The sequence below is a fragment of the Cyprinodon tularosa genome, unplaced genomic scaffold (assembly GCF_016077235.1).
Source record: "Cyprinodon tularosa strain WSP-4 unplaced genomic scaffold, ASM1607723v1 ctg154, whole genome shotgun sequence".
NCBI classification, from domain to species: domain Eukaryota; kingdom Metazoa; phylum Chordata; class Actinopteri; order Cyprinodontiformes; family Cyprinodontidae; genus Cyprinodon; species Cyprinodon tularosa.
Window position 1 is genome coordinate 1,611,695 of NW_024038375.1, and position 25,434 is coordinate 1,637,128.

At 38.3% G+C, this 25,434-nt stretch overlaps 1 protein-coding gene across 1 annotated transcript; it reads right to left on the bottom strand.

The window, feature by feature from the left end:
* Window positions 1-6,525: 6,525 nt before the first annotated feature.
* Window positions 6,526-24,372, bottom strand: LOC119779966 (transmembrane protein 88). Its single transcript, XM_038279830.1, has 3 exons — window positions 24,176-24,372; window positions 22,575-22,869; window positions 6,526-6,939 (listed from the first exon to the last, which is right to left on the bottom strand). Exons 2-3 carry the CDS (start codon window positions 22,866-22,868, stop codon window positions 6,712-6,714), a joined length of 522 nt encoding a protein of 173 aa, XP_038135758.1. The 5' UTR covers window position 22,869; window positions 24,176-24,372; the 3' UTR covers window positions 6,526-6,711.
* Between the last annotated feature and the right edge of the window lie 1,062 nt (window positions 24,373-25,434).

Genomic DNA, 25,434 nt, shown 5'->3' on the forward strand with positions numbered 1-25,434 from the left:
GGTTTAAATCAGGTGATAACTTTTCAAGGTTTTGTTTGATTATGTAACTTTTGTGTTTTATTTTGGTGAACTTACCTTACCTGTCTTTCAGGAGGAAGTGTGACCTCACTTCCTGCAATTAGAGACTCCTGTGTAGAGCTGTGGTCACAGGAAGATACCAGAGGAATAGGGGGGGATGAAAATCCTTTTACATTTTAACAATTTAAAATCCTTGCCAATGTTACATTTAGATATAGATATTTGTATGGTGTTTATTCTGAACATTTTGCTTGAAGTTATTGTATGTAACACAAGCTAGGTAGAGAGTAAATGGAGGAGCCACATTTGTTAATGGAAGAGTCCATTGGAGGCCATTTTGTGTTTCAGACCAAACAGGTATAAGACAGAGCTGTGTGAGGTTCAGAACAGAGAGGAACCAGGTCAGTGTAGCTGGGTGCACTTGACATTAATTATGGTTGATTTAAGTTCAGTTAATGTTCTGTTGAGCCATGTTAAACCTCTGAGTTATTTTTTTTGGAAATTTCTTTGGTAAATACTTTTTTTTGCACCCTTGTTTTGGAATGTAAATAAACCACCTGCTACATTGGACATCTGCCTACTGCCTTCTTCAGCTACTTGGCCAGGCTATCTCACAGACCCCTGGTACAGCGGTGGGACTTAGAAAAATTCAGGGACCCCTTGACAGTGGTGGGACTTAGAAAAATTTCACAGCCAGACCCCTGGTACAGCGGTGAGACTTAGAAATATTTGCGAGCCAGAGGCTGTTCACCTCTGGCTGTTCAGAGGGGGACTTTTTGGATCTTTTTTTTTTTTTTTTTTTTCTTGTTTTCTGCCTGCTATAGGGCTCCTGGAAAACTACAAATTAAATTAAAGCTTAGTTAGTGTCTTAAGTGTTTTCAATATTTTATATATTCCATACAATCTGCAGAACACAATGAAGTCCTGTGAGCCCGGAAGCTAATGGACCAGAGACACACCTGAATCTTTGCAGAAGACATTACAAAAAGATCTTAAGTAAACAAAAGCAATCCAGTGCCATGTATGACAAAGATGGAGGACATCACTACAACTTCAGATCCTCTAATCTGCCATCTACCTTCTAAAATAAACAGTGGGGTAATTATGCTTACCGGTAACAATATTATTTATCATTTGGAGTGCTAAACAGATACAGGGCGTCTCTTCCGAAAGATACCAGAGAACATTAGGGGAGATAATAGATCTATTATAGAGGTCTAGATGCTGAAAAATGGGGTGGTTGAAAATTCATAGTGATAACAGTGAAGCAAGCAGACCAATAAAGGCAATTTGCTCTCAGGATTTTCTTTAAAGATTTTAAAGTTAAAAGGGGCTAAATGCAGATGCATGCCTCATTATTAATATTTTTATTAGTTAAAAAGACAAAATCATTTGTTTTCTTTTTCTATCCATCTTATATAGATATATAAAACAGAAGGTCTTTATAACCAGTAGTATTACATGTTATTACAGAAGTGCTGAAGACTTAAATCTGCCCAAATGTCCAACACTTGATGGATTAAATCTCCCTTTCTGAGCACATGTTCACTAAATGCAACATGCTTTCTTATTGCTGGGCAAAATGAGAGCAATGTAACAGTGGTTTTTAAGTATTAGTAATAATCCCAGCTGATCACCCTCACTGCTTAGGGCCTTGTATCACAAAATCACAGGCAATCATGGGGGAGATCATCCCCTTTGTTTTTTATTTCTCACATTTCAATGTGAATCTGGCACAGCAGCTGTAAACTGAAAATGAGGTCATTGCTCTAAAACAATAGAGAAGATGAGAACACATTTACAGTACAGGCAATATAAACCCCTGATGCAGTGGTTTTTATGATTTTTTGGTCCTTTCCTCTTAGCTTCCTTTTAAAGCACCCTTGTATAAACAATCAGTCCTATGAGCCATTTTTCTCTCTGTCCATTTTCTACTTGTACTCTCATGCACACTCAGCCTTACTTTCCCGCAACAGAAAATTGCAGGCTTCTGTTTAGTTTCTTTTGTACTGTCTCCTTCTACAGCTTGCCTTGTCCAACATGCTGCTTGTTCTCATCATCATGGTTCAGGTTATCATAAAGAGAAGGACAGTGTCTTCTTTCTTGAGCTTTAGGTTTCCCAGATATCTATTCTTTCCTTCAAGTATTGCTGATGCTTTACGTAATGACATTCCTATAAGGCTTTGCTTTTTCAGCTTGGTAACAACTAATGGAACTTCAGTAATGGATTTTACAAAAATACAAAGTCTTTGTGAAACGTCCAAAACCTTACTATATACTATAGTAAGTATATAGTATAAGGCTGGATCAAATGTATCACTGTTCTACAACCTTTACTGTCCAAATAGCCATTTTTTACTTCAATCCAAGAAGAAAGTACCAAGTACAAAAAGAAAAAATTAACAACTATCCACCACAGGATATTTGCCCTTATTGAAGAACCACTGTGCAATTTCAACTTTTAGGTTTTAAAATGGAGGGAAGAAAATTTTGAAAAAACAACAACACATTTCTCTGTTTGGATTGCTTATATTTTTAAAAAGATTATGTGTAATTTTCAGTTTTAAAAACCAAAATGTTTTTTTTTAAAGCATAATTTTCTAAAAAAAAATTTAACTAATTCAGAAATGTGTTCAGGAGATTTTTTTTTCAGTTTGACGTGCTCATTCTGTTTTTACAGGTACTAGACTTGTAAAATTAATACCCTCACAGAAATTTTTTACCCTAATTCTGAAATTATGTACATTTATTACAGTACAAAACAAATTCCCATTTACTTTTTTTCAGATCATTTTAACACAAACCTACCGGTATTAGATAAACCCCACATGATCCACATTTATTTGTGTAATGCAGCGTATTTTCTTGAAGTATATAATCATTAGGTTTATTTAGTTAGTAATAATAAAATATTCCTACTTAGAAGTAAAACTAATGATTGTATTTATATAAGATACATAAAGTTTATTGTTAGAACTGCATGAAGGTAACCGAATTATTATGCATTTCAATCAACTAAACTTTTTGTAGGTAGAGAAGATCAGTAAAAAGTGTGCATCGTCAGTGGGAGTAGTTTACCGTATTCTAAGCAATATATACAGTGGATAGTGAAAATATTGGTTTCATACATTTAATATTGAATTTTATTATTGAGATAAGTGTTTCTTTTTTCTGAGTTTTTTTTTTCTATCATTAGTATTCGTTATCTTTATTTTAGTCTTTACAACACCTGAATATGTCATAACTACATTTTGCCTATCGGATGAATAAATCAGATGTTATGATCCCCTTTTTAACAAAAAGGTTTAACTCTTACTTGAGTATTTCAAAAAAATTCTGGATTCCCTTAAAAAGAAAGTCTTTTAGACAAGCAGTCAGTGAGTGAGAAAACAGCTGAATTTAACACTGACATAAAGAAATGAGGCATAAGGAGAAAGAAAATTTTTGTTTTCAATAACCTATTTTAGTGGTAAGGTACGCATGAAAGGAGGGATAATTATTACCCTCATCTCCTGTTTTTAGCTCAGTAGCATCCAATAAGCTTAAAAAAATAAAAACCATCCGGAACTGATGGGAAAGGCAATAAAATTGTCCTGGATGATTCATCTACTATACGGTACATTGTGTTGATTTACTGGAAAATTAAAATGCAATGCCTTGGTAGTAATCATCGATGACTGGTTCCATCAAACCTTATTATTCTTCAAGAAGAAACTAAATTCAAATCCTCTATATATGCTTAGTCGTCTGTTTAATGTGTTTCCTGAGAAGCAGAGTCAAAATACTGAATAGAGCTTGCAAACACAGCACAACCATTCCCGTTGCAAACTCACTTTTGATGCTTTCATCAGCAACTGCAATAATGAACAACTTAAAGACACCTTTCCTGCAAATGGTTTAAATCGCTTTTGAGCATTTTCCCATTTGTTTCTTACCATTCCCATATTGGAGCTGTCCCTCAGATGTAGATCCGCTCTTTAGAAAATGGAAATAAAAAACGGATAATCATCATGACAACCTTTCAGAATGACGCCACAACAAATGAGAGAAAGGCCTAGAAAATTTGTCATTTTATTTTAATGGAGGGAAGGTCAGAATATGTTTGTTTTTAACCCTGAACTGAAAATATTTAGCAAAGAATAGGCTTACAATGAGCTCCTAGCAATAGAATGATCTCTATCCAGTCTAATAAAAAGCGCAACAAAACAAGGTTAGCCACTTCATTACTAGACTAAAAAATGCTCTAAAGCATCAAATTATATAAAAATGAGTGAATTAAAATCAATCAGGATTTTTTATTCAAAATGGGCAGAATAGTGACAAGAGGGAAAACAGTAAACAATTTAATTTTATCTTCTAAGAGGATGTCTAATAAGGATGTAAAGGGAAGGAAATAAATGTTGACAAGGAAATAGATGAATAAAATATGTTTTTTGGGTTTATTTAAAGATGATTGTTGCTTTTGTATCAAGATTTCTGATGTACCTCCTGCGATACAGCTGTGTGTTTGACATTGTGTTCACTGCTATACAGTTTTCTTTTACCTTTGGAATGACTCTTCAGAGCTCCAACGTGTGACTATAGCCATATTAGCATTATGAAATAAATTTCATCATTCAACTGTTCTATTCGTTGCAGCATGTAATCAATATATCAAATAAAACACAATATTCACACCTAAAATGTGCAGCTATCAACAATAGATATTTGAGTCTACAGTTAATTTACTTACAGAAGTTCTTACCTCATCAGACTAAGATAATTGATCTTAATAACAAGCATCACAGTTCATCCAAGGTAAACTTTCATATATGCTATTGAGCTTTAAAGTCTAAGAATGAGGCAATAATAACCGATCAAGGTTGTATACTCCTCTTCCTTATGACACTACCTGCATAACTAAGAGTTTGCTTTGACTAAATCTATGGTGTCACCTGAAGCAACCTGAAGGACAAGGTTACATCAGAGGTGGGTTTCTGGGTTTGCTCTGTGCTTTGCTACAAGGTTTGCTTAACTTTCTACAAGCAGAACTGGATTCTTACATTTCTGATAATGGTTTATTGAAAGATTCAAAAAAATTTGCAAAAACCAAAAGAGGAACTACAAACATCTCAGGGGAGGACAATAAAACAGGCAGACAAACTGGCAGAGAAGAAAGCCAGAGCATCGAGTGTAAAATGGAGGAAATTGACAGGCTCATAACTGTTGGAGAGGTGATCAGCGTAATAATGGAAAGCAGGTGAGTCTAACAGACTGCACTGCAGCTGTAACCTGGAGAGTTGGAGCAACATCATGAGTATGCACAAAGGGAACAAGACAGCAAACACATAACCATTAAAGGGTAACTAAATACATACAAAACACACAAGAACCACGATAGATACCAAGCACAGATAAACAATAAGAAAACAGTTCTCAGTAAAAGAAAACATAAAAAATTTGTTGTGTTTCTATTAGAAATGTGCGCAAAACTGTGTCAATATTCTGCTAGTTTTGAAAATGCAAATTCTGCAATTGTTGTCTTTAAAATTAGACATACGGTTTAAATTGCATGTAAATTTGTTTTTTCAGGCGAAGTCTCTTGAAAACAAATATGCTGTGCCATCATCCTCAAGCTGTTTCCAGCCTTCCTCGTCTTTTTACAAGGCAGTAAAGTCCAGCTGCAGATCACGTTACTCATGTGCTGTAAAAAAGTGTTTTGTGTTGCAGTTTGCAAAATATAAGAATTTGGATGTGACCAAAAAAAACACCTCATCAAAGCCTAAAGACTTTTTAGCAAAAACCAAGATCTCTTTTTTTATTGCAGTCTTTCCATTAGCAGATTTATTTTCATAAATACAATTTGTAGAGTTTGATGGTTAATGGAAACACAGCTACTGAATGCAATAGCTGCGTTTCCAATGGAATAGATTAGGTCAAATCATACCCACAGGCTAGAATGGCCAAATCAATGTCAAAACCTTGATCTAAGAATCCGTGGCTAGACTGAAAATGTGGTTTCCAAAGACAATTTCGACTAATATTTAGCTATTTTACACAAAAAAGAGAGAAAAACTTGTGCAAAGCTGGTAGAAATCAATAATTGTCCAGGAGCCAAAACATTTTTATATCAGAGGTATTTATTAATATTTTTTTAAGTCTTAATCTTCTTTTAAAGTGCCTTCATACGTCTATTTTAAAAAAAGGAGTGAACTGTTGTATTTGGAGGCAGACTTTGATTGAGAGTTATATTAAAATGACAGCAAAAAATCAAAAAAATATATATAATAAAAGCATATATGTTTTACATTTGACCATGCAACCATTGAAGATATTTTGTACTAACTAGAAGAAAAGTTATACCTTGTAATAGTTACACTGACATTTGTTCCATAACTTTCAGTAAGGTTAACTTGCCATATCGTAATCTACTTTTGGGTATAAATTATTTTAGCTGCAATGTCAAATTAATAAACTAACAGAAAATAAATACAGATAACAGAATAAATATTTAGTTAAAATAAAATATTTAAAGTACTTTGTAACCAACTAGTGTATAGTTAGTAAATACTGATTTCACATTTTGGGGCTGAAAACTATCCAGGGGAGAATTTTCTAATCACTGTTTTCTTTCTTACATTGAAATCTGTAAATTTCATTGTGTCCTCTGATCACTCTTTTGGCTTTTCTACTTCTCATGCTGAGCCCCTCTCCTCACACCCAGGCGTGGACGTTTCCAACCCAGTCGAGCAGTCGTCCTCTGTATCGGGCACTGGCGATAGGCTGGATGAAAAGAAGGAGACGAAACTTCCTCAGAAGCCCGCAGAACACTGCTGCCGCCACCACTACCAGGGGTGACATCATCACAAAGCCCAGAATGATGAGGGCGGAGCAGCTGTTGTCATCCAGGTAGCGACAGATAGCTGAGGGGGAATCAAGGACCTAGAAGGACATAGACAGGGCAATAAGAGGAGCCCTGAACAACACGGGACAATGTATCTAATTTCTTTTGTGCTACAAAGAGTGAAGTCAGTGGTTATATAATGGTGCAGAAAACTGAGAAAAATGGTCTCCTTTTTTTTTTTTTACCATGCTATCACCTTTATCCTGCTGATATCCACCTTTCCAAATTTATTTAACAACCATATTTAAGAAGACTTTTAGACTTAGACAAACTTTATTGTTACTTAGTATACACAGTATGTATACTAAATGAAACTTCATTTTGTACAGCTCTTATGTCATTTCCGTTTCTTAAAGTGCAGCAGTGACGGATTCAGAATATTTATTTAGGATACACCGTGTGTGTGAGAACATGATTGCTTTAATACAGTTTTCTGCTGCTATAAAAAATAAAAACAAAAGGATTTTGAGCCCCCATGTTGCACTTCCTTAGCATTGTATGCAAATGAAGAGCACAATTAGCACCCCTTGCACATGCAATTCCATTTATCAGGATTTCCTGTGTATTGCCTAGATCCAGATGCTTAAATAGGGACAGGATTATTACTAAAGTCAATTTAGAAATAATATCTACTTAAAATTAGTATATTTATAGTATGTTAATAAGAATATATCACATTTAATTTTATGGTCAGTAGAATTATGTGTTTTATTGTCTTATTATTGTCTTTATTTTATTGACCTTAAGGTAATCTATATGGTTTGACCCTAGCTGGCTTGTACCAAAGAACAGTGAATTTATTGTTGTGTTCCCTGTTTAAAGGATCATCTGTATGATCATCCATATATCCTGAACCAGGAGGGAAAAACCGTCAAGCACCTTCTCATAATAGCAGCCTTACATTAGCATTCTTACAGCTTTTTACATTATTATTTAGTCACATTTGTTTATTGCACATCTGTCTATGCAGTGAAAGATGTGCAATTAAAACATTGCAAAACTTAGGGCTAGAGTTGCTTCACTGCCTCCAAAGATATAAGAAATACATCCTCCTTGAAGTAAATGTTTCTCACGATATAGAAAGAACAAGAAGCCTTTGCTAAAGGGTTACTTTCTGTGTCAGCCTTGATGACTCTGTGTCCTCCACTGCTCCTCTCTCATGTGGGGTCCCACAGGGCTCCGTGCTTGGCCCTCTTTTATTTTCTCTCTATCTACTCCCACTTGGCTCCATTCTCAGGAAACATGGCATTTCCTTTCACTGTTATGCTGATGACAGCCAGATTTATGTCCCTCTCAAAAAGGCTGATTCCTACTCTGTTGAACCACTGTTAAGGTGTTTACATGACCTTAAAGCTTGGATGTCTTTAAATTTTCTGAATTTTAATGAAGAAAAGACAGAAGTCATGGTCTTTGGTGGCACATCTGTGACCCCCTCCCTAGTTGATCTCGCTTCTCTGTCGCAATACAGTAAACCAACTGTAAGAAACCTCGGGGTAAAAGTGGACTCAGACCTTAAATTTGACAGCCAGATAAAAGCTGTAATGAAATCTAGCTTTTTCCAGCTAAGGCAGCTGGCAAAGATCAAACCAGTCCTTCAGAGAAAGCACTTTGAGACAGTAATCCACGCCTTTGTGACCACTCGGCTGGATTACTGTAATGCACTTTATGTGGGGATTGCTGGGTCCTCAATTGCTCGTCTTCAACTTGTTCAAAATGCTGCTGCACGTCTTTTAACTGGCACACGCAAGTACGAGCACATTTCACCTGTTTTAGCTTCACTCCACTGGCTGCCCATCCATTTTAGGATTAATTTTAAAATTCTTTTATTTACTTTTAAAGCCTTGAATGGCCTTGCCCCAATTTACCTCTCTGAGCTTCTGCACCCCTACACTCCCAGCCGATCTCTCAGGTCAGCTGATCAGCTGCTCCTGACAGTGCCTAAAGCAAGGCTTAAGCTCAGAGGGGATCGAGCGTTTTCTGTTGCAGCTCCAAAACTCTGGAATGCATTGCCGCTGCACATTAGACAGGCCACCTCTCTGTCTCATTTTAAAACTCTTCTTAAAACCCACCTCTTTTCTTTGGCTTTTAACACCATGTAGAGTGTTGATTTTATGTACTCATGTTGATTTTATGTACACATGTTGATTTTATGTATACACATGCATATTTTTATCCTGTGCGGGCAGTGCTTTTATTTTATTTTATTTTATTACTTTTATTTATTTTAGTTATTTTATCTTTTTGTGCAGCACTTTGGAAACCTTGTGTTTATTTAAACCGTGCTATATAAATAAAGTGGATTGGATTGGATTGGACAGTATTACTAAAGTTTAGTTTTGGTATTCCTTTTTTTTTTCTCAATGATGTTTTTTTTAGATTTTAGTTGGTAGTTTGTGGTAGTTATTTTGCTTTTTTAATGTTAATCAGTTTTGCAGGTTAATTCATTAGTCACTGTTTAAAAAAATGTTTACTTTCCAAGCAAGTAATGTGTGTTAGTTCGGTGGTTGTCTGTCTAACATGTTTAACATTAGTTATTGGGTTATATCATAAAAAAAATGTTGAGAGTTCTCCAAAAAAGCAAAATTAAAATAATCTGTTAAAAAATGAAATAAAATGGGTAACTTTTATGTTTGTATACAAGCTAACTTTAGCACAGCAGGATAGCTCGCTGCTACAGAGAGGTTGAGTGGCAGCTTATTTAAATTACCGTACAACAGGTTGTGGAGACATCCTTACTAACTTTATATTGTCTTCTAACTGGTGAAAACTGTTTTGACAGGCATTTATAGTATAAGCATTTAAAATAAATCTTAACATTAGTGTTGCTAAAGATATTTTCAAATGTATGCAAAAACAAGCTTTCCTAATAAAAAACCTGACATAGACTATAATTGGTCTTTACTTCTGCAAGTCTGGGAAATAGAAATGTCAGTTATGATGAAAAAAAACTACACCTTTCTCTCTATCTACAGGTTGCAAATAACATATATCAAACCTCAGAAGTGTGATAGCACAAATCAGAATCCACAACCTTACTATTTGAAGAAATTAGTGGCATAAAAAGTAAAAATATGGATAGAAAATACTTTGAAAAATCAACTGATGTGGCTATTAATTCTCACTGGACGTCAGGTTTGGATGAACCCTCTGTAGGCTATGTCTATTTTCAAATAATAGTGGAAACAAGAGAAGGCCAAAGAAAGAACAGGTAGAGAAAAAAGCAAGGATTTATCAGGGGAAAAGTGTTTAAAGATAAGTATAAAAGCAACGTTGCCTTAAATAAATGCAAAATGGCCGGCAGTTGTATCTTACATTCACTTTTCTCTAAAATGCGATCTGTGCTTTTGGTAAGCATGTGCCCCACCTGTCTGAGCTCAGCAGCTGCTGGCACCAAATCAGAGAGCATTGTCTTCTTACTGACTCCATCTTTGGATGTGGAAGCTCACTAGAGTAGATGGAAAGACATATGGAGCTAGGAAAAAGGTTATGGAGGACCTAGAGTCACTAAAAAAAGGAAACCAGCCATTTCAAATTTAACATTTAAATGTTTAAAATGTGCAATTATAAAACACTTTTCAAATTTGTTTTCAAATTGCATGATTTAAAAGTTGAATATGAAATGGCTGTTTTTCTTTTTCAGTGACTCTCTAGGTCCTCCATAATATGGAGGATAAAGGTGACTCTGGTAAGAAAAGCTGTTAAATAACTGTAAAATATGTGAGGCTGGGGGCGGGGATGGGGAGGGGTTATGGCATGGCAGCCACCCTAGACATCCAGCCAGGGCTTCATTGAAATGGTTTAGATCAAAACAGATTCATGAGTTACAGTGGCCTAGTCAAAGGCCAGACTTACTGGACATTGGTGGCAAAACTTTCAAACTTTGTAATAGCTCACTCTCTCTACTGAAAATGACTGAGTTTCATCTATTTGGCAACCAAAATGGGGGGAAACGTGTCTGGATGTGCAAAGCTGATAGATGACATCCTGGAAAGCTTGCAGCTGTAATTTCAGAGTAAATAGTTTTAGCAAAATATTGACTTACTGTGGCTGAAAAGATACATTTCTTGAATTTCTGATACAATGTGGTTTCTTTGAATTTTATGTGCCAAAATGTGTTCAAGGGGTGGTTTGTTTTCGTAGAGATTTTCTGTTCCTGGTTAAAACCAGAAAGTCACAACAATAAGTTTCTGCACCTAATGGAGAAGGGGTCATATTTAGGTTCACATAATTTTCTGCCAAAAAACATGTTCCCTGAAGGCGGATCGTCTGTTGACAGAAAGCCCTCCATTGTTCCATGAATACAAGGACTTACATGCCTAAACTTCCAGTTAAATTAAACAAGTCAGAGTGTGTATGGACAGAGCAGATTCTTCCTTGTGAATGATTTGTGAACATTTTTCTGCAGATGAATGCAAATATTTGGACAGTTTTGGGGAAAACATGTTGGTTGTGCAAATGAGGACAAGTAAATAAAGCCTTTTGAGGAAAAAAAGACAACCCCTCTTCTCCAGATAAAACAAAAACATGTAACACTCACAGCATGAAGTTGGTTAAAGCAGTCTTAGAGTTTTAAATGCATTGTGTAGCCAGCTGGCAGATTCTCTCTTTTCTGCTGAGGAGTTTAAAAAATCGTTGCAGCAAATCAAGGAAGGTTTAGTTTGAACATGTTACTTCTGAATTTCCTGTAACAGCTCAGAGGATGTAAGGTTAATTGTTTTTTTTTTATTGTGTGTTTTTATTTCCTAATGTCTGGCATAAATCTTTTTGAAGGATATTTGCAAGATTGAATTCTTGCCATTTTTATGATGCTTTTGTCAAGTTTTCTCTAAACATAGGGGATAACCTCCGGAGTGGACTGGTGTGAAGGAATGGTTTGGATCTAAACAGTGAGGTTCTGTTAAGGTATCAGTAGTAACAGCTGTACTGGCTGCAGCAGATAGATGTCATATTGGAGTGGGTTTTTAGAAAAACAATTTCATTCAGCAAGAGAGATGTAAGTGGAAACAATAGGTTATATATAGTTTAAAGTTAGAAATCAAAGTACAATTAACCCCATGGCTACAGAGTGTTTCCACATTATGTAAGCCCCTGGCAGATATATATATATATATATATATATATATATATATATATATATATATATATATATATATATATATATATATATATATATATATATATATATTAATTTTACCATCATGTTTTTTCTAACTTAAAGTAATCCGTTTTCGAGTGGCATAGCCAAAGTAATTTCTTTAATCTGATTTAATCTGATTAGGGTGACATAAGGAGTGCTTCCAGCCTAAAAGAGTTTTGGCTCTTCAAAAAAGACGGTCAGAACAGAACTGTCAGAAGCTCAGAATGTTAGGACCCAGAATTCAAGCAGTATTGAGAAACCAGGTAGAGTTAGACAGGCGAATTAAATTAGTAGTTTTTGGGAGGGGGGCGGAAACATCTGCGTAATTCTGCAGTGAGGCCTCCTGTGATGAGCTCTCTCTCAGCCAACAATAAGGCTTTGTGTTTTCTGCTAAAAGCTAAGGCTGCTAGAGGATTATTTACTGAATAGAAGAGATTGAATGTGAAAAGATTTTTTTTTTTATCTGAAAAAAATATTAAAGTTATTGATGAAGTTTATATGATTTATATTATTTTAACGTATGTTTTCAACCATTTATCAATCGTCAGAAATCTCAACAAAAAAAAGACATGAAATCTTCTTTGTGTATTTCAGGTTTATTTTTGGTATCCACAGCTCTAGAGTGTATGATGATGATATTTTGAAGGGTTGGGTGCTCTTTAATAATCGCCATAATATTTTCTGAGATATCCAACAGCACATAACTGGTACAAATCATCACATTTCTGTTATTATATTGTAGAAGTTTTAAGTCCCATTCACAGCTGTGTTGTTCACGATAAGGTCTTTGGCCAGGGGTGATACCCTTTCTTTGGAAGCTCAGGAGAACACTATTTAGAATGTAGATTGTTCTCATAACTTTTATTGTTGGATCATTTTCCTGTTTTTCATTCCGAAGTGTTGCAAACCTGTTTAGAAATAGATTATTGGTGTTCTTTCTGATGAATAGGTTATTGAGCTGGCTGTCATGCTTTGGAATCACTGCATTGTTGAATTAATGCTGTACCACGTATTTGTTGGGAGCTGGAGAAATACACCTTTTCTCCAGCAGAGTCCGCCCTGGATCCTCCCTGCTGAGCTGCTCTGCACACCTGCAGCTGATGATATCATCTGGAGGACCTGGACTACTTAAGCTGCCTTCAGACCTTGCCTCGACGCCGCAGTGTCTTAATCAGTTGGTTTCCTGTTTTTTCCTCCTGTGAAGCTCTGGAAGAGCTTAACCTGCCGAGCCTGCCCTCCGAGCCAAACCTGAAGACTCACTCTCTGGATTTCCTAGCAGCTCAGGTTTCCGAGCTGGAAACACAAGCCAAGGTCAAACCAGCCTTTAGAAGTAAGACGCTGAAACAGCTTAAGGACTCTGCCAAACCAAGCTTTCCCCGGACCCAACAGTTCTGCTCCCAAAGCCTCATCTACATTCATCAAGGTACAAATCTGAACACAATCAAGTCAAGTCTCTGCCAAGCCTTCGCTAACCAAACTGTCTCTCTCACAGACGCCAGTGAACCGGTCCCAGCCCAGAACCATTGCATCAGTCTTTATTATATGTGTGAACTTGCAAATAAACTCTGTTAAACTTTCCATCCGTGTCGTCAGTGTTCTGCATATTGGGCCTCCCTGATACCCATCATGACAGAACACTGCGGCCAAACACAAGGCCCAGCAGATCACCTCCTCCGTCGATTAGAGGAGCAAGAAGCTAAAATTCATGGACACGCTCTGGCTCTCCGTGAACTAAACACGCATATTGAGATGCAAAACCAGAGGCTCCAAAGCTACGCAAATTACGTGAGTAATGCTAACACCGCTCCAGCAACCCAACCATTTCCGGGTCCAGTTCCTCCACCGAGGTCACCGGCTGTGACGTCATCCGAGTTCCGCCCAAGTCTCCCAGAGAAGTTTTCTGGTAACGTAACTGATTGCAAGGGATTTTTATTTCAATGTCGTCTCATTTTCCAGAACTCTCCTGGCAGTTTTCCCACGGACCACAAGAAAATAACGTTTATCCTTTCCCAGTTAACAGGAAGAGCTCTGGCTTGGGCTCAAGCCAGATTTGCCTCAGATGAAAGCTTAAGCTGTCACTATTCAGATTTCGTTTCTGAATTTTCCCAGGTATTCAACCAAGACTCTGACCAAACCCTTGATTCTCGAGCTCTGCTTCATTTAAAACAGGGAAATTCTTCTGTGGCCGAATTTTCTATAAATTTCCGGGTTAAAGCAGCTGCTTCCGGATGGAACCAGGGTGCTTTAAAGAGTGCTTATTTCGAAGCATTAAACGAAAATATTAAGGATAAGTTGGCTACCCGTGATGAACCGGCTACACTCGAAGAACTAATCCAATTAACTATAAAACTGGACAACCGGATTCGGGCCAGAAACAGCCGCAAACATAAGAGTTTGGCGTTATTTTCCTCTGCCCCCGCCTCTAATAACGTGACTGTTGTTTCTGCCCCCACAGAACAGTTATCCAGACCAAAGCCAAAGAGCCAGCCTCTCCCTTTGCCTGTTCAGGCTACTCATCCTGGAGAAACTGAAATGGAGCCGATGCAGGTTGGACACACAAGGTTGTCTCCTGAGGAAAGGCAAAGGAGATTTTTGGGCAGACTTTGCATTTATTGTGGTGAGAGTGGACACTTCATTGCTTCCTGTCCAGAAAAATCAAAAGCCGGGGCCCGTCAGAGGTTTTGAGGAGTCTGACGGGCCATGAAGAAAATGAAAAACCTCCTCGTCTTTTGCTACCTGCCACGTTGTTTTTCCTCGACCAGAGCCTCTCTCTTTCAGCCTTCATTGATTCTGGATGTGAACGTAATTTAATAGACTCTGATCTCGTCCAACAGCTCCAAATTGCTACGGTTCCTTTAACCCAGCCTCTCAGAGTCTCTGCGATTGATGGGAAGAAACTTCATCAAGTCACCCACCAAACTCAACCCCTTGAACTTCTAATCTCAGGTAACCATCAAGAGTCCATAACCTTCTTTGTTTTTTCATCCGCATGTTCCCCACTGGTACTGGGTTATGAATGGCTGGAGAAGCATAATCCCCATATTAATTGGGCCGATCGTCATGTGGAGTCCTGGTCCACATTGTGTCACGAGACCTGCCTCCGTTCTGCTGCTCCCGCTGTGGGGTCCCCTAGAGGTGGGGGGGAGATGGACGTCCCTGACCTTACTCCGGTACCCCCTGATTACCATGATTTGGCTCCTGTTTTCAGTAAGGTCAGTGCTTCGTCCCTTCCACCACACAGACCATACGACTGTGCCATCGAGTTATTACCCGGTGCTCCGTTACCCAGCAGTAGACTTTATAGCATTTCCAAACCAGAACGTGAAACAATGGAAAAATACATTAACGAGTCGCTAGCTGCAGGAATAATTCGCCCTTCTTCATCCCCGTTGGGCGCAGGATTTTTCTTTGTTAGAAAAAAGGATGGTTCTTTGAGACCCTGTATAGATTGTAGAGGCCTGAACCAAATCACTATCAAAAACAAATATCCTCTTCCTCTTCTCGCCTCAGCCTTTGAGCCTGTACAAGGAGCCACCGTTTTCACTAAGCTCGATTTAAGAAATGCCTATCATCTCCTTAGGATACGTGAAGGAGATGAATGGAAAACGGCATTTAAGACTCCTTTGGGCCAGTTCGAGTATTTGGTCATGCCTTTCGGCTTAACAAATGCCCCCGCATGTTTCCAGGCCCTAGTGAACGACGTCCTCAGAGACTTTCTCAATGTGTTTGTATTCGTATACATTGATGATATCCTGATCTACTCCAAGAATCTATCTGAACATAAGAGACATGTCCGCCTGGTTCTTCAGAGACTTCTAGAGAATAAACTTTTTGTAAAGGCTGAAAAATGTGAGTTTCACCAATCTTCAGTTACCTTTTTAGGGTTTGAGCTCGAGGGCGGGCAGGTTAAGCCTTCTGAAGAGAAGATAAAAGCTGTTTTAGAATGGCCCGTTCCAGAAAGCCGTAAGCAGCAACAAAGATTTTTGGGCTTCGCTAATTTCTACCGGAGGTTCATCAGAAATTACAGCCAAACCGCCCTCCCATTAACTGCATTAACTTCTTCCAAGAGAGTTTTTCGATGGTCCCCCGAGGCACAAGCAGCTTTTGACAAACTCAAAACCTTGTTTTCCAGAGCTCCAGTCCTAATCCAACCTGATCCATCTAAGCAATTTATCCTAGAGGTTGATGCTTCTGACTCCGGTGTAGGGGCAGTTTTGTCTCAGAAACTCGACTCTGATCAACAAATCCATCCCTGTGCCTTCTTTTCCCGTAAACTCACTCCCGCAGAACACAACTACGACGTTGGGGACCGAGAACTTTTGGCCATTAAGTTGGCTTTGGAAGAGTGGAGACACTGGCTCGAAGGAGCAGAGCATCCAGTCCTGGTGTGGACTGACCACAAGAATCTCGCTTACATCCAGTCCACTAAACAAGCTACTCCTCGACAGTCAAGGTGGTCTCTCTTATTTTCACGTTTTAATCTCATTATCTCCTACAGACCTGGATCTAAGAACACCAAGCCCGATTCTCTCTCTCGTCTCTACGCTGTGGATCAACCTGAGTCACCCAAACCTGTCCTCCCTGCCTCATGTACCGTTGGAATGGTCACTTGGGAGATAACAGATTTAATCAACGCTGCCCTGGCCACAGAACCTGATCCAGGTAATGGACCACCTAACCGTACCTATGTTCCCTCGTCTGTTAGGTCTCGTCTCATTCATTGGATGCACTCGGCAAGATTCTCTGCTCATCCGGGAGTGAGCCGAACAGTTTCACTGATCTCAAGACGGTTTTGGGGGCCCACTTTGCATCGAGATATAAAGGAATATGTGTCAGCCTGCTCCACCTGTGCACGGAACAAAGCCTCTCATCAGCCACCCTCCGGCTTGCTGCAACCGCTCCCTGTGCCCTCACGTCCTCGGTCCCATATTGCCATCGATTTCGTTACTGGTCTCCCAGAGTCTCGAGGTATGTCAACTATTTTAACCATCGTAGATCGTTTCTCCAAATCTTGTCATCTGATCCCTCTCAGAAAGCTTCCTACGGCCTATCAAACCGCCCAGTTGCTGATCAAGCACGTCTTTCGCCTCCATGGTATTCCCCAGGACATCCTCTCAGATCGTGGTCCCCAATTTGTCTCACAGGTTTGGAAGGCTTTCTGTTCTGCTCTAAATTGTAAAGTGTCACTAACTTCTGGCTATCATCCCCAGTCAAATGGTCAAACTGAGAGGATGAACCAACACTTCGAATCCACCCTCCGCTGTCTCACCTCCAATAATCCCACCAATTGGAGTCAATATCTCACCTGGATAGAATACGCCCATAACTCACTCAAGTCTGCATCTACCGGTCAGTCTCCCTTCCAAGTTAGCCTCGGCTACCAACCACCTCTCTTCCCTGCAGACAAGAGAGAGATATCGGTGAAGACTGTCAATCACCACATCCGTCGTTGCCAGCGTGTTTGGAGAGAGACCATCCAAGCACTCAACCGTTCCTCTGAGTCCTCTAAGAGGTTCACAGACCCCAAGAGACGTCCAGCCCCCGAGTACAAGGTCGGCCAGGAGGTCTGGCTGTCCACCCGGGACATCCCCCTCGCAAATTATCCCCGAGATTCATCGGCCCATACAAGATCACTCGAGTCATCAACCCCTCCGCCGTCCGTCTTAAACTTCCCCCGACACTCAGGATTCACCCTACGTTCCACGTCTCCCAGGTAAAACCAGTCATCTCTAGTCCCATTTGCCCTCCATCCGACTCCCCTCCACCCGCCCTGGAAGTCGATGGACATCCGGCCTTCACCGTTCGCCGGATCGTGGACTCCCGTCGGCGAGGTTGCGGTTGGCAGTACCTCGTCGACTGGGAGGGCTACGGTCCGGAGGACCGACAATGGGTTCCTGATTCATACATCCTCGACCCTTCTCTCATCGAGGAGTATGAGCGTTCCCTCCCGTCTACCTCTTCCGCACCGCCAAGGGGCGGTCGTTGAGGGGGGGGGGTACTGTTGGGAGCTGGAGAAATACACCTTTTCTCCAGCAGAGTCCACCCTGGATCCTCCCTGCTGAGCTGCTCTGCACACCTGCAGCTGATGATATCATCTGGAGGACCTGGACTACTTAAGCTGCCTTCAGACCTTGCCTCGACGCCGCAGTGTCTTAATCAGTTGGTTTCCTGTTTTTTCCTCCTGTGAAGCTCTGGAAGAGCTTAACCTGCCGAGCCTGCCCTCCGAGCCAAACCTGAAGACTCACTCTCTGGATTTCCTAGCAGCTCAGGTTTCCGAGCTGGAAACACAAGCCAAGGTCAAACCAGCCTTTAGAAGTAAGACGCTGAAACAGCTTAAGGACTCTGCCAAACCAAGCTTTCCCCGGACCCAACAGTTCTGCTCCCAAAGCCTCATCTACATTCATCAAGGTACAAATCTGAACACAATCAAGTCAAGTCTCTGCCAAGCCTTCGCTAACCAAACTGTCTCTCTCACAGACGCCAGTGAACCGGTCCCAGCCCAGAACCATTGCATCAGTCTTTATTATATGTGTGAACTTGCAAATAAACTCTGTTAAACTTTCCATCCGTGTCGTCAGTGTTCTGCATATTGGGCCTCCCTGATACCCATCATGACAGTATTAACCTCCACATTCACTTATATTTAATGAGCTTTTCATCTTCAAAAGAGCTAATTGCTGTAAAAGCTTCTCAAAGTCTTCTTTGGTGAAGAGAGGTATTTTTTGCTGATTAGCCAGCATTAACCTGGGCTTCTTTTGAATAAAGAAGACCAGCAGAATAGAGCAACTGCTGCAAGCCAGCTCTACTGTCCTGCAATCAGACAAAATGCTTGCTCCACATTAAATGAAATAAGTAACATAGAAATTTAAAACTAAATGCTACCTGATATATTTTCTCTATATTTATTGTTATTGCTAATATTTAGAACAGTTAATTTGCCTATAGGTGTAGTAAGTTGTTCATGTCTATCAAATGTTAAACATGTTCAATCTGTGGACCCTGGCAAAAGATAAAAATGTAACTTTGAAAAACTTTACCAAGTACGGTACATATCTTTACTAATCTACACTGACTGTTTTTGTTTTCTTGAGAGAAGAAGGATTTCCCAGAATTCAATATCCAATATGGCTGCAGTATTATAAAATACTAAAATAAATACATGTTGTGTTAATCTGCTCTGCTGACTAATAATCTGGAATTTAGAAATTATTACGAAAAAGGTTTGTAGGGCAACAATCCTACTGCTTTTCAAAATGCACTCAACTCTGATGAAATGCTATTCTCAGATCCCAGAGTTCAAAGACAATTTCAACCTAGCACAAATGCAATACCTCTAAGAGAGTAGGGGGTCTTATAGAAAACATATAAGGTATCAAAGTTTATAATTTTATGCCAATATGATGTTAAATATCAGATATTTAGAATGACTGTAAATGGTCACTAAATATAGATAGAAGTAGCAATTTCAAAGTCTAAACAAACTTCAAATGGCTTAGCTGAAATCAGCACAATATAAACTTCAGCACAGTGATCTGGTGTTTTAAATTCCACATCAGGTCCAGACGAGTATGAATAGCTCAGAGATATTGCCCACTGTCAATGAAGAATGTCAAATTATATTTGCATAAACCTTTTGGCTCTGCCAGGATGTCTGTCTTGATTAGAGTGAGATAAGGTTTAAAAAACAGAGGTTTTGGCAACAAAGGCTTTCGTCATCTTCTAGATTTATGTTTCAAATATTTTCATTCATAGCACGGAACAGAATTATTGTACATACACACACATACACATATATATTATTTAAGAAATCAAATAACTGTTCTGGAATAAAACATAAGAGTAAAGCGGTCTCTAGATCCATAAAAAGTCATTCAGCTTGCTATCAATGGTACCGTATGGTACATCATATTTTCTCAAAGTGAAGTAAGTTTGAATACGACGGAGTATTAGGGCCAGTCTAGAGACTTTTTTTTTTAATTCGAAAATAAAGTCGTAAAAATTATAAGAATAAGTTAACAGAATTACAAGAATAAAGTCGTAATATTACGGTAATAAAGTTGTATTTTATGAAAACTCTTACAAGAAGCACTTTCTTCCCTAAAATGAGGAATGTCGCGCATCAGGTGAAGTTATACTTTAGCATCGGTTTGACAAACAAGGAAATCTTTGAGCACACCAGGATCAAATTGGGCAGAATGTCAAAGTGGTTGTTGGTTTGGGGTGCTGGTCGGCCGTCATATGCTGGTCAGAGCTCAGGTCTTTTTTTTCTGAAACAGGTTGTAGTATGATGACTTTGTTCTCATTATTTTTCAACTTTATTCTTGCAATTTTATGACTTTCTTCTCCGAAATGTATGACTATTATTGCGAATTGAATATTGCGACTTTATTCTTATAATGTTATTGTCACAATTTGATTATGGTTAGTTGACCCAAAAGCAGAGGCAAGGAGGCAGAGGGGAAAATTTCTTGTGAAGATTTAATGAAAGGTTAAACTGGAAACAGAGGCAGGTAATCCAAAATCCAAATATGAAAACACAAAGTCCAAACCAACAGGAAACGAGAATCCCCCCCCCAAAAAATGAAAACAAAGTCCAAAAACTATCAGGAAACTAGGAGTCCAAAAAAAAAATCAAAAACATGAAAACAAGTCTAAACTAACCAGAAACCATGGAAACATCAGGAGGATCACTATCACCAGGAGGAAGGCTCTGAGAGACGAGCTGGAGGAAGTTAGACGAGGTTAGACGAGGACCCAGCAAACAAGAACTGAAGAGGGAGAGCATTTAAAGGAGAAAAGAAAAGAAGGAAAAGAGCTAGGGAAAAAGGAGAACACAAGAGGGGAGCAGAGGGGAACAAATGAAAAACCTAGAAGACTGGAAATAACTAGAAAACGCAACAAAATAATAAATAAACCAGAAAGAATACAAAACATGGAGCAAAGCAAAACTGAAAACTCAAAAGAAAAACATAGCAGAAACAGAAACCTAACAGTTATGATTTTATTCAAGTATTTAAAAAAAAAAATCCCTTGCCTGGCCCTAATACTCATATTTGAAAGCTCTGCGTGCTGCATTTTTAGTACAGATGTGTTTCTTTTCCCTTTCAAAATATCAGGATAGGTTTCTTTGTAATAATCACTGCTCATGCCAGCAGACATAACTGTAAACCATCGGCCCCTCCTTTCTTTAGATGCCCTAAAGATAATTAGTGTTAAACTGATCTAAACTTTTAAAACATTAGAAAAACACACAAAAATTGACAAAACTCTGAAAAATACAATGCTGTAGACATAAAACCACACAGTAGATTGCTGCTCCTAGCCGTACATTTTTCTCAGATGAGAGAGCAGGACATATTAAGTGGATTTTGTATGTGGAGTAGTGTAGCCTATGTATAAATTAATCAGTGGTGGGCATTTATAGAGGCTGTTTTGATGTTTATTAAGTTCTACGATATAGCATCAGACAGAGGGACTTGATTTGCTTTTCCACTCTTCCAGCAGTGACCTATAGGTGAAAGTCTTTGTTCATACCCTGAGCATTTACTTAGGCATTCGTATCAGGTTTTACAATGAGGAGGAAATCAGTGCCAACCACTCCAAAAAAAAGGGGGGGGGGGGGGGGGAGTAGATAGATTGGTACACGGTCATGAACAGCACAGAACAATCTGGATAACCAGCACTATCTACTACCTCATGGATTTTATATGGCAATGATGCATTATGGCTAAATGCTGAACCGTTGTTGCCCACATTAAAATTATGAAGCACCTTGGAGTGCTGATTATCAAGGTTTTTTCTATTTTAAAATGAACTTCATAATTGAATGTATAGATTGTCTGTTTGTAGTTGTTTGAAGTAGGTTGGAACGACACCAAGTTATTCAAATGTTCTAATTTATAATTTCCTAGTTCTCTTTCCCCAGTTGTTTCCCAGGTGAAACAACCATCAGCACATCACTGAAGGTGTGGCTGGATGAAATAAATGTATGGTATAAGAGATTTTTAGTTTTAAATGGTTTCAACAACTGTTTTTTACATTTGGATCATGCTGGGATCAGTAAAATGTTAAGGTTTTCCAATCCTGTTCAGAAGAATTGGTCAAATTTATCACACGTATATTATAAGCAAGACATGGTCTTTCAAGGGTCTTCAGAGGTACTTATCTCTTTCAGGAAGCTATTTTTAAATAAGAGCTTTGTGACAGCAGGAGAGACGTGGGGTTTCTCAAACGCAGTCTGTTAAACCACCTCCAGTGACTTTTTGTAAATTACAAAAAGCCACTGGAAAGATAAGTAAAATCTTCAATGTGTTTGCAAAAAACCCAGATTTCCAAATATTATATGGATGGGTCTAAAAATTTTTTAGATGCATTCTTCCAAATGTCACCCAAGGATTGACAGTGAGGTGTCTTGAGTCTAAGCAATCTAAATTGCATTAGATGGGAACCAATGTGTGAGCATGATTTCTTTTTTAGTTTCCCCTTTCTTTAAATACATTAAAATAAAACTAGATTGCTCGCCAGCAGAGGACTTACCCTGGAATGGCAGAGAAAACCAGTGTACAACAGTAGGGCTGCAGGAAGCAGCACCACAGAGAAGACCATAGCCAGCAGCAGAGCACTAGCAGAGACCACGCACAGGTTCCAGAGGATGAGAACCCCTCCACAGGCCACAAAGCCACACGTGTCCCTACGGCTGCCCCACGCGCTGCCATCAGTGTGGGCCACTGGAGGAGAAAGCATCTTCTCTGCATCCCCAAGCCAGAACTCCTCGTTCTTTTCCTCTTCAGTTGAGCCTCCTTCATCCAGATCAACATCCACACCACACATTCTGGGAAATCAAGCAAACTAGTTTAGAAATTACTAACAAGTACTATGTCTTGATAATGACACTGTTAGACAAAGAAATGTTGTGAGACAGAATAAAAAATTTTTCAACATTGTTTACAGTCTAAGACAAAAGAGTAAGGAAACCCATTGGAAACTGGGGCAGGGCTTCGCTCCAATACATCAACTAGGGGTGTGGGAAAAAATCGTTTCGGTGATATATCGTGATTTTCGTCTGCCTAATCTTTCGGTTCCTAATATTGATTAAAAAAACGAAACATTTCCTCTAAGACAACGAGGGGAAATGGGCTATCTCTGCACCACCAAAATATCTAAACGACCAATTTCTTCTGTTGACCATATACAGCACTTACTTTTTAATCTACACATTTCATTTTGATAGCTGGGTAAAATATCACAATACATAGTGATATTGCAATATCGTCATAATATTGTATCGTGACAGCCACGCCAATACTCACCCCTAACATCAACCCAACCTAAAGAGCTCCAATGAACATGTTCTGATCAAAACAGAATGGCTTAATCAAATTTCAAGGTTTTTACCAGACTTAAAGCTACTTTGTAATGTTCATCTGAGCTTGAGCTATTCTGCAAAAAAAAAAACAAAACACCCAGTTTCCATATACAAAGCTATAAGGGTCATACCTTAAAACACCGGCAGCTATAAAGGTGTTTCTACAATATAATAAGACAAGGAGGGCTAAAAATGTGTTTTTATCTCATAGACATAACCTTATGACTATGGGATTAAAACACTATATATATATACATATATACATATATGTATATATATATATATATATATATATATATATATATATATATATATATATATATATATATATATATATATATATATATATATATGTATGTGTGTGTGTGTGTGTGTATGTGTGTGTGTGTGTAAAATCTGTCAAAAGAAAGCAAAGAAAACAAACATTCAATTGCAAAAATTGGCATAAATACCTTTACCCTGCTACAGAACTAATCTGATGTTGACAAGATATTAAGTGATTGTAAAATTAGCTCCAAATCAAAATGATTTTAGAATGTTTGTATCTTGTAAAAAATTACAAATGTCATTACCCTAAACAAGAATACTTCTCTTTAGGGTAATGTCTCATTTCTTGTGCTCAGGCACAAATAGCACATTGTTAGATGTGGCGTCTACAGCTATAAGTCAAGGATTGTGTTGTTCCCACATAATATTTTCTGGTTAGAAATAAGCTTTCTTTTTCAGCCAAATCATCATGATATTAATACTAGGTAAATATTATGCCGCTTACCTTGATAGATAAATCCGGTTGCTGTCTGTGTTGGATGAGTATCCTTTCCACTGATCGTTTGAGTGTTTCTTTGTTTTTTGTTTTCCGTGTAGGCCTATAATGACTTGTTTCTGTCTGGGCTTTGACCAAACTGCAGCACCTGTCACTTGAACCCTGCGCTCCTGAAGAGATGCTGCTTTCTGCTCACATCCGCCGCGCGTCGCCGGGAGCGATACTTTCAGAGCGCGCGCACGAGAACGCTTTACAGGGTTCGACCTGCGTGTTTAAAAGTACCACAGTCATTCTAGTTTGGGTTCATAAGAATTTATTTAAACCAGGGTTTAAAAATCACGGGTAAACACAGAGCAGGATAAAGATGGTAGGGATCAGAAGCAGCCTGATGGTTGCGGTCCATGATCTGGATACAGGAATAGCGGTGCCATTTAGCACAGACAGTGAACGCAGATGATAAAATAAAACCGCCAAACTTTAGGATAACATTTTTAATAAAAAAAAAAAATGTCAGTGTTTGTATCTTAAATAATTAGTGTGAACATACTGGACAAAATATCTTTGATAATTTAATGTATGTAAGCTGACGTCATGTAAACAAGTTAAATATTTGAAAGTTGTGGGACCTGGCTGAGATCAATTAGACCTCATTAGTTGATTATTTGGCAATAGGTGGGGCCAGTGCTGCAAATAGAAATAAAATATCAATTCTATGCGCTATATTAGTACTATAATTAGCTGTAATTCATTATAATCTGACCAATATTGTGTGAGTTATTAGGGTGGTATTTGACAGGTCTTTTAAATTGCTGGACTAATCAAGATTTCATTGGAAGCAGTCAATAAACCATTTATGTTAATAAAATAATCTCAGAAGACATACATATAACTCAAACATTCTATTGTACTTGTTTTCTAGAATTTAGTGTAACCTTGAATTAAATAAGAATGTAATCTTTAAGTAAACTTGACTTATTCAAAAAGAAAAACATAATAAATTTGAAGTTGGCAAAAATATCCTTTAAAGTAATTCATTACTTAAAGATATTTTGATTTAATAGACTTCTTCGTTTTGTTTTGTTGTTTTTTTACCAGTTTTGATTTTAACTTATTAGGGTCTGCAGTGTAGTTGTTTCTTTTGTTGTATTGTGTGTGTTTTTTTCATTAAACTTGCCTTATAGTTAATGTTTTCACAGAAAGACTACGAGTTTTTGTTGCAGAAAGTAGGAAATGAAATACTCCAAAAAAAAAATAATAATAAAATCAAT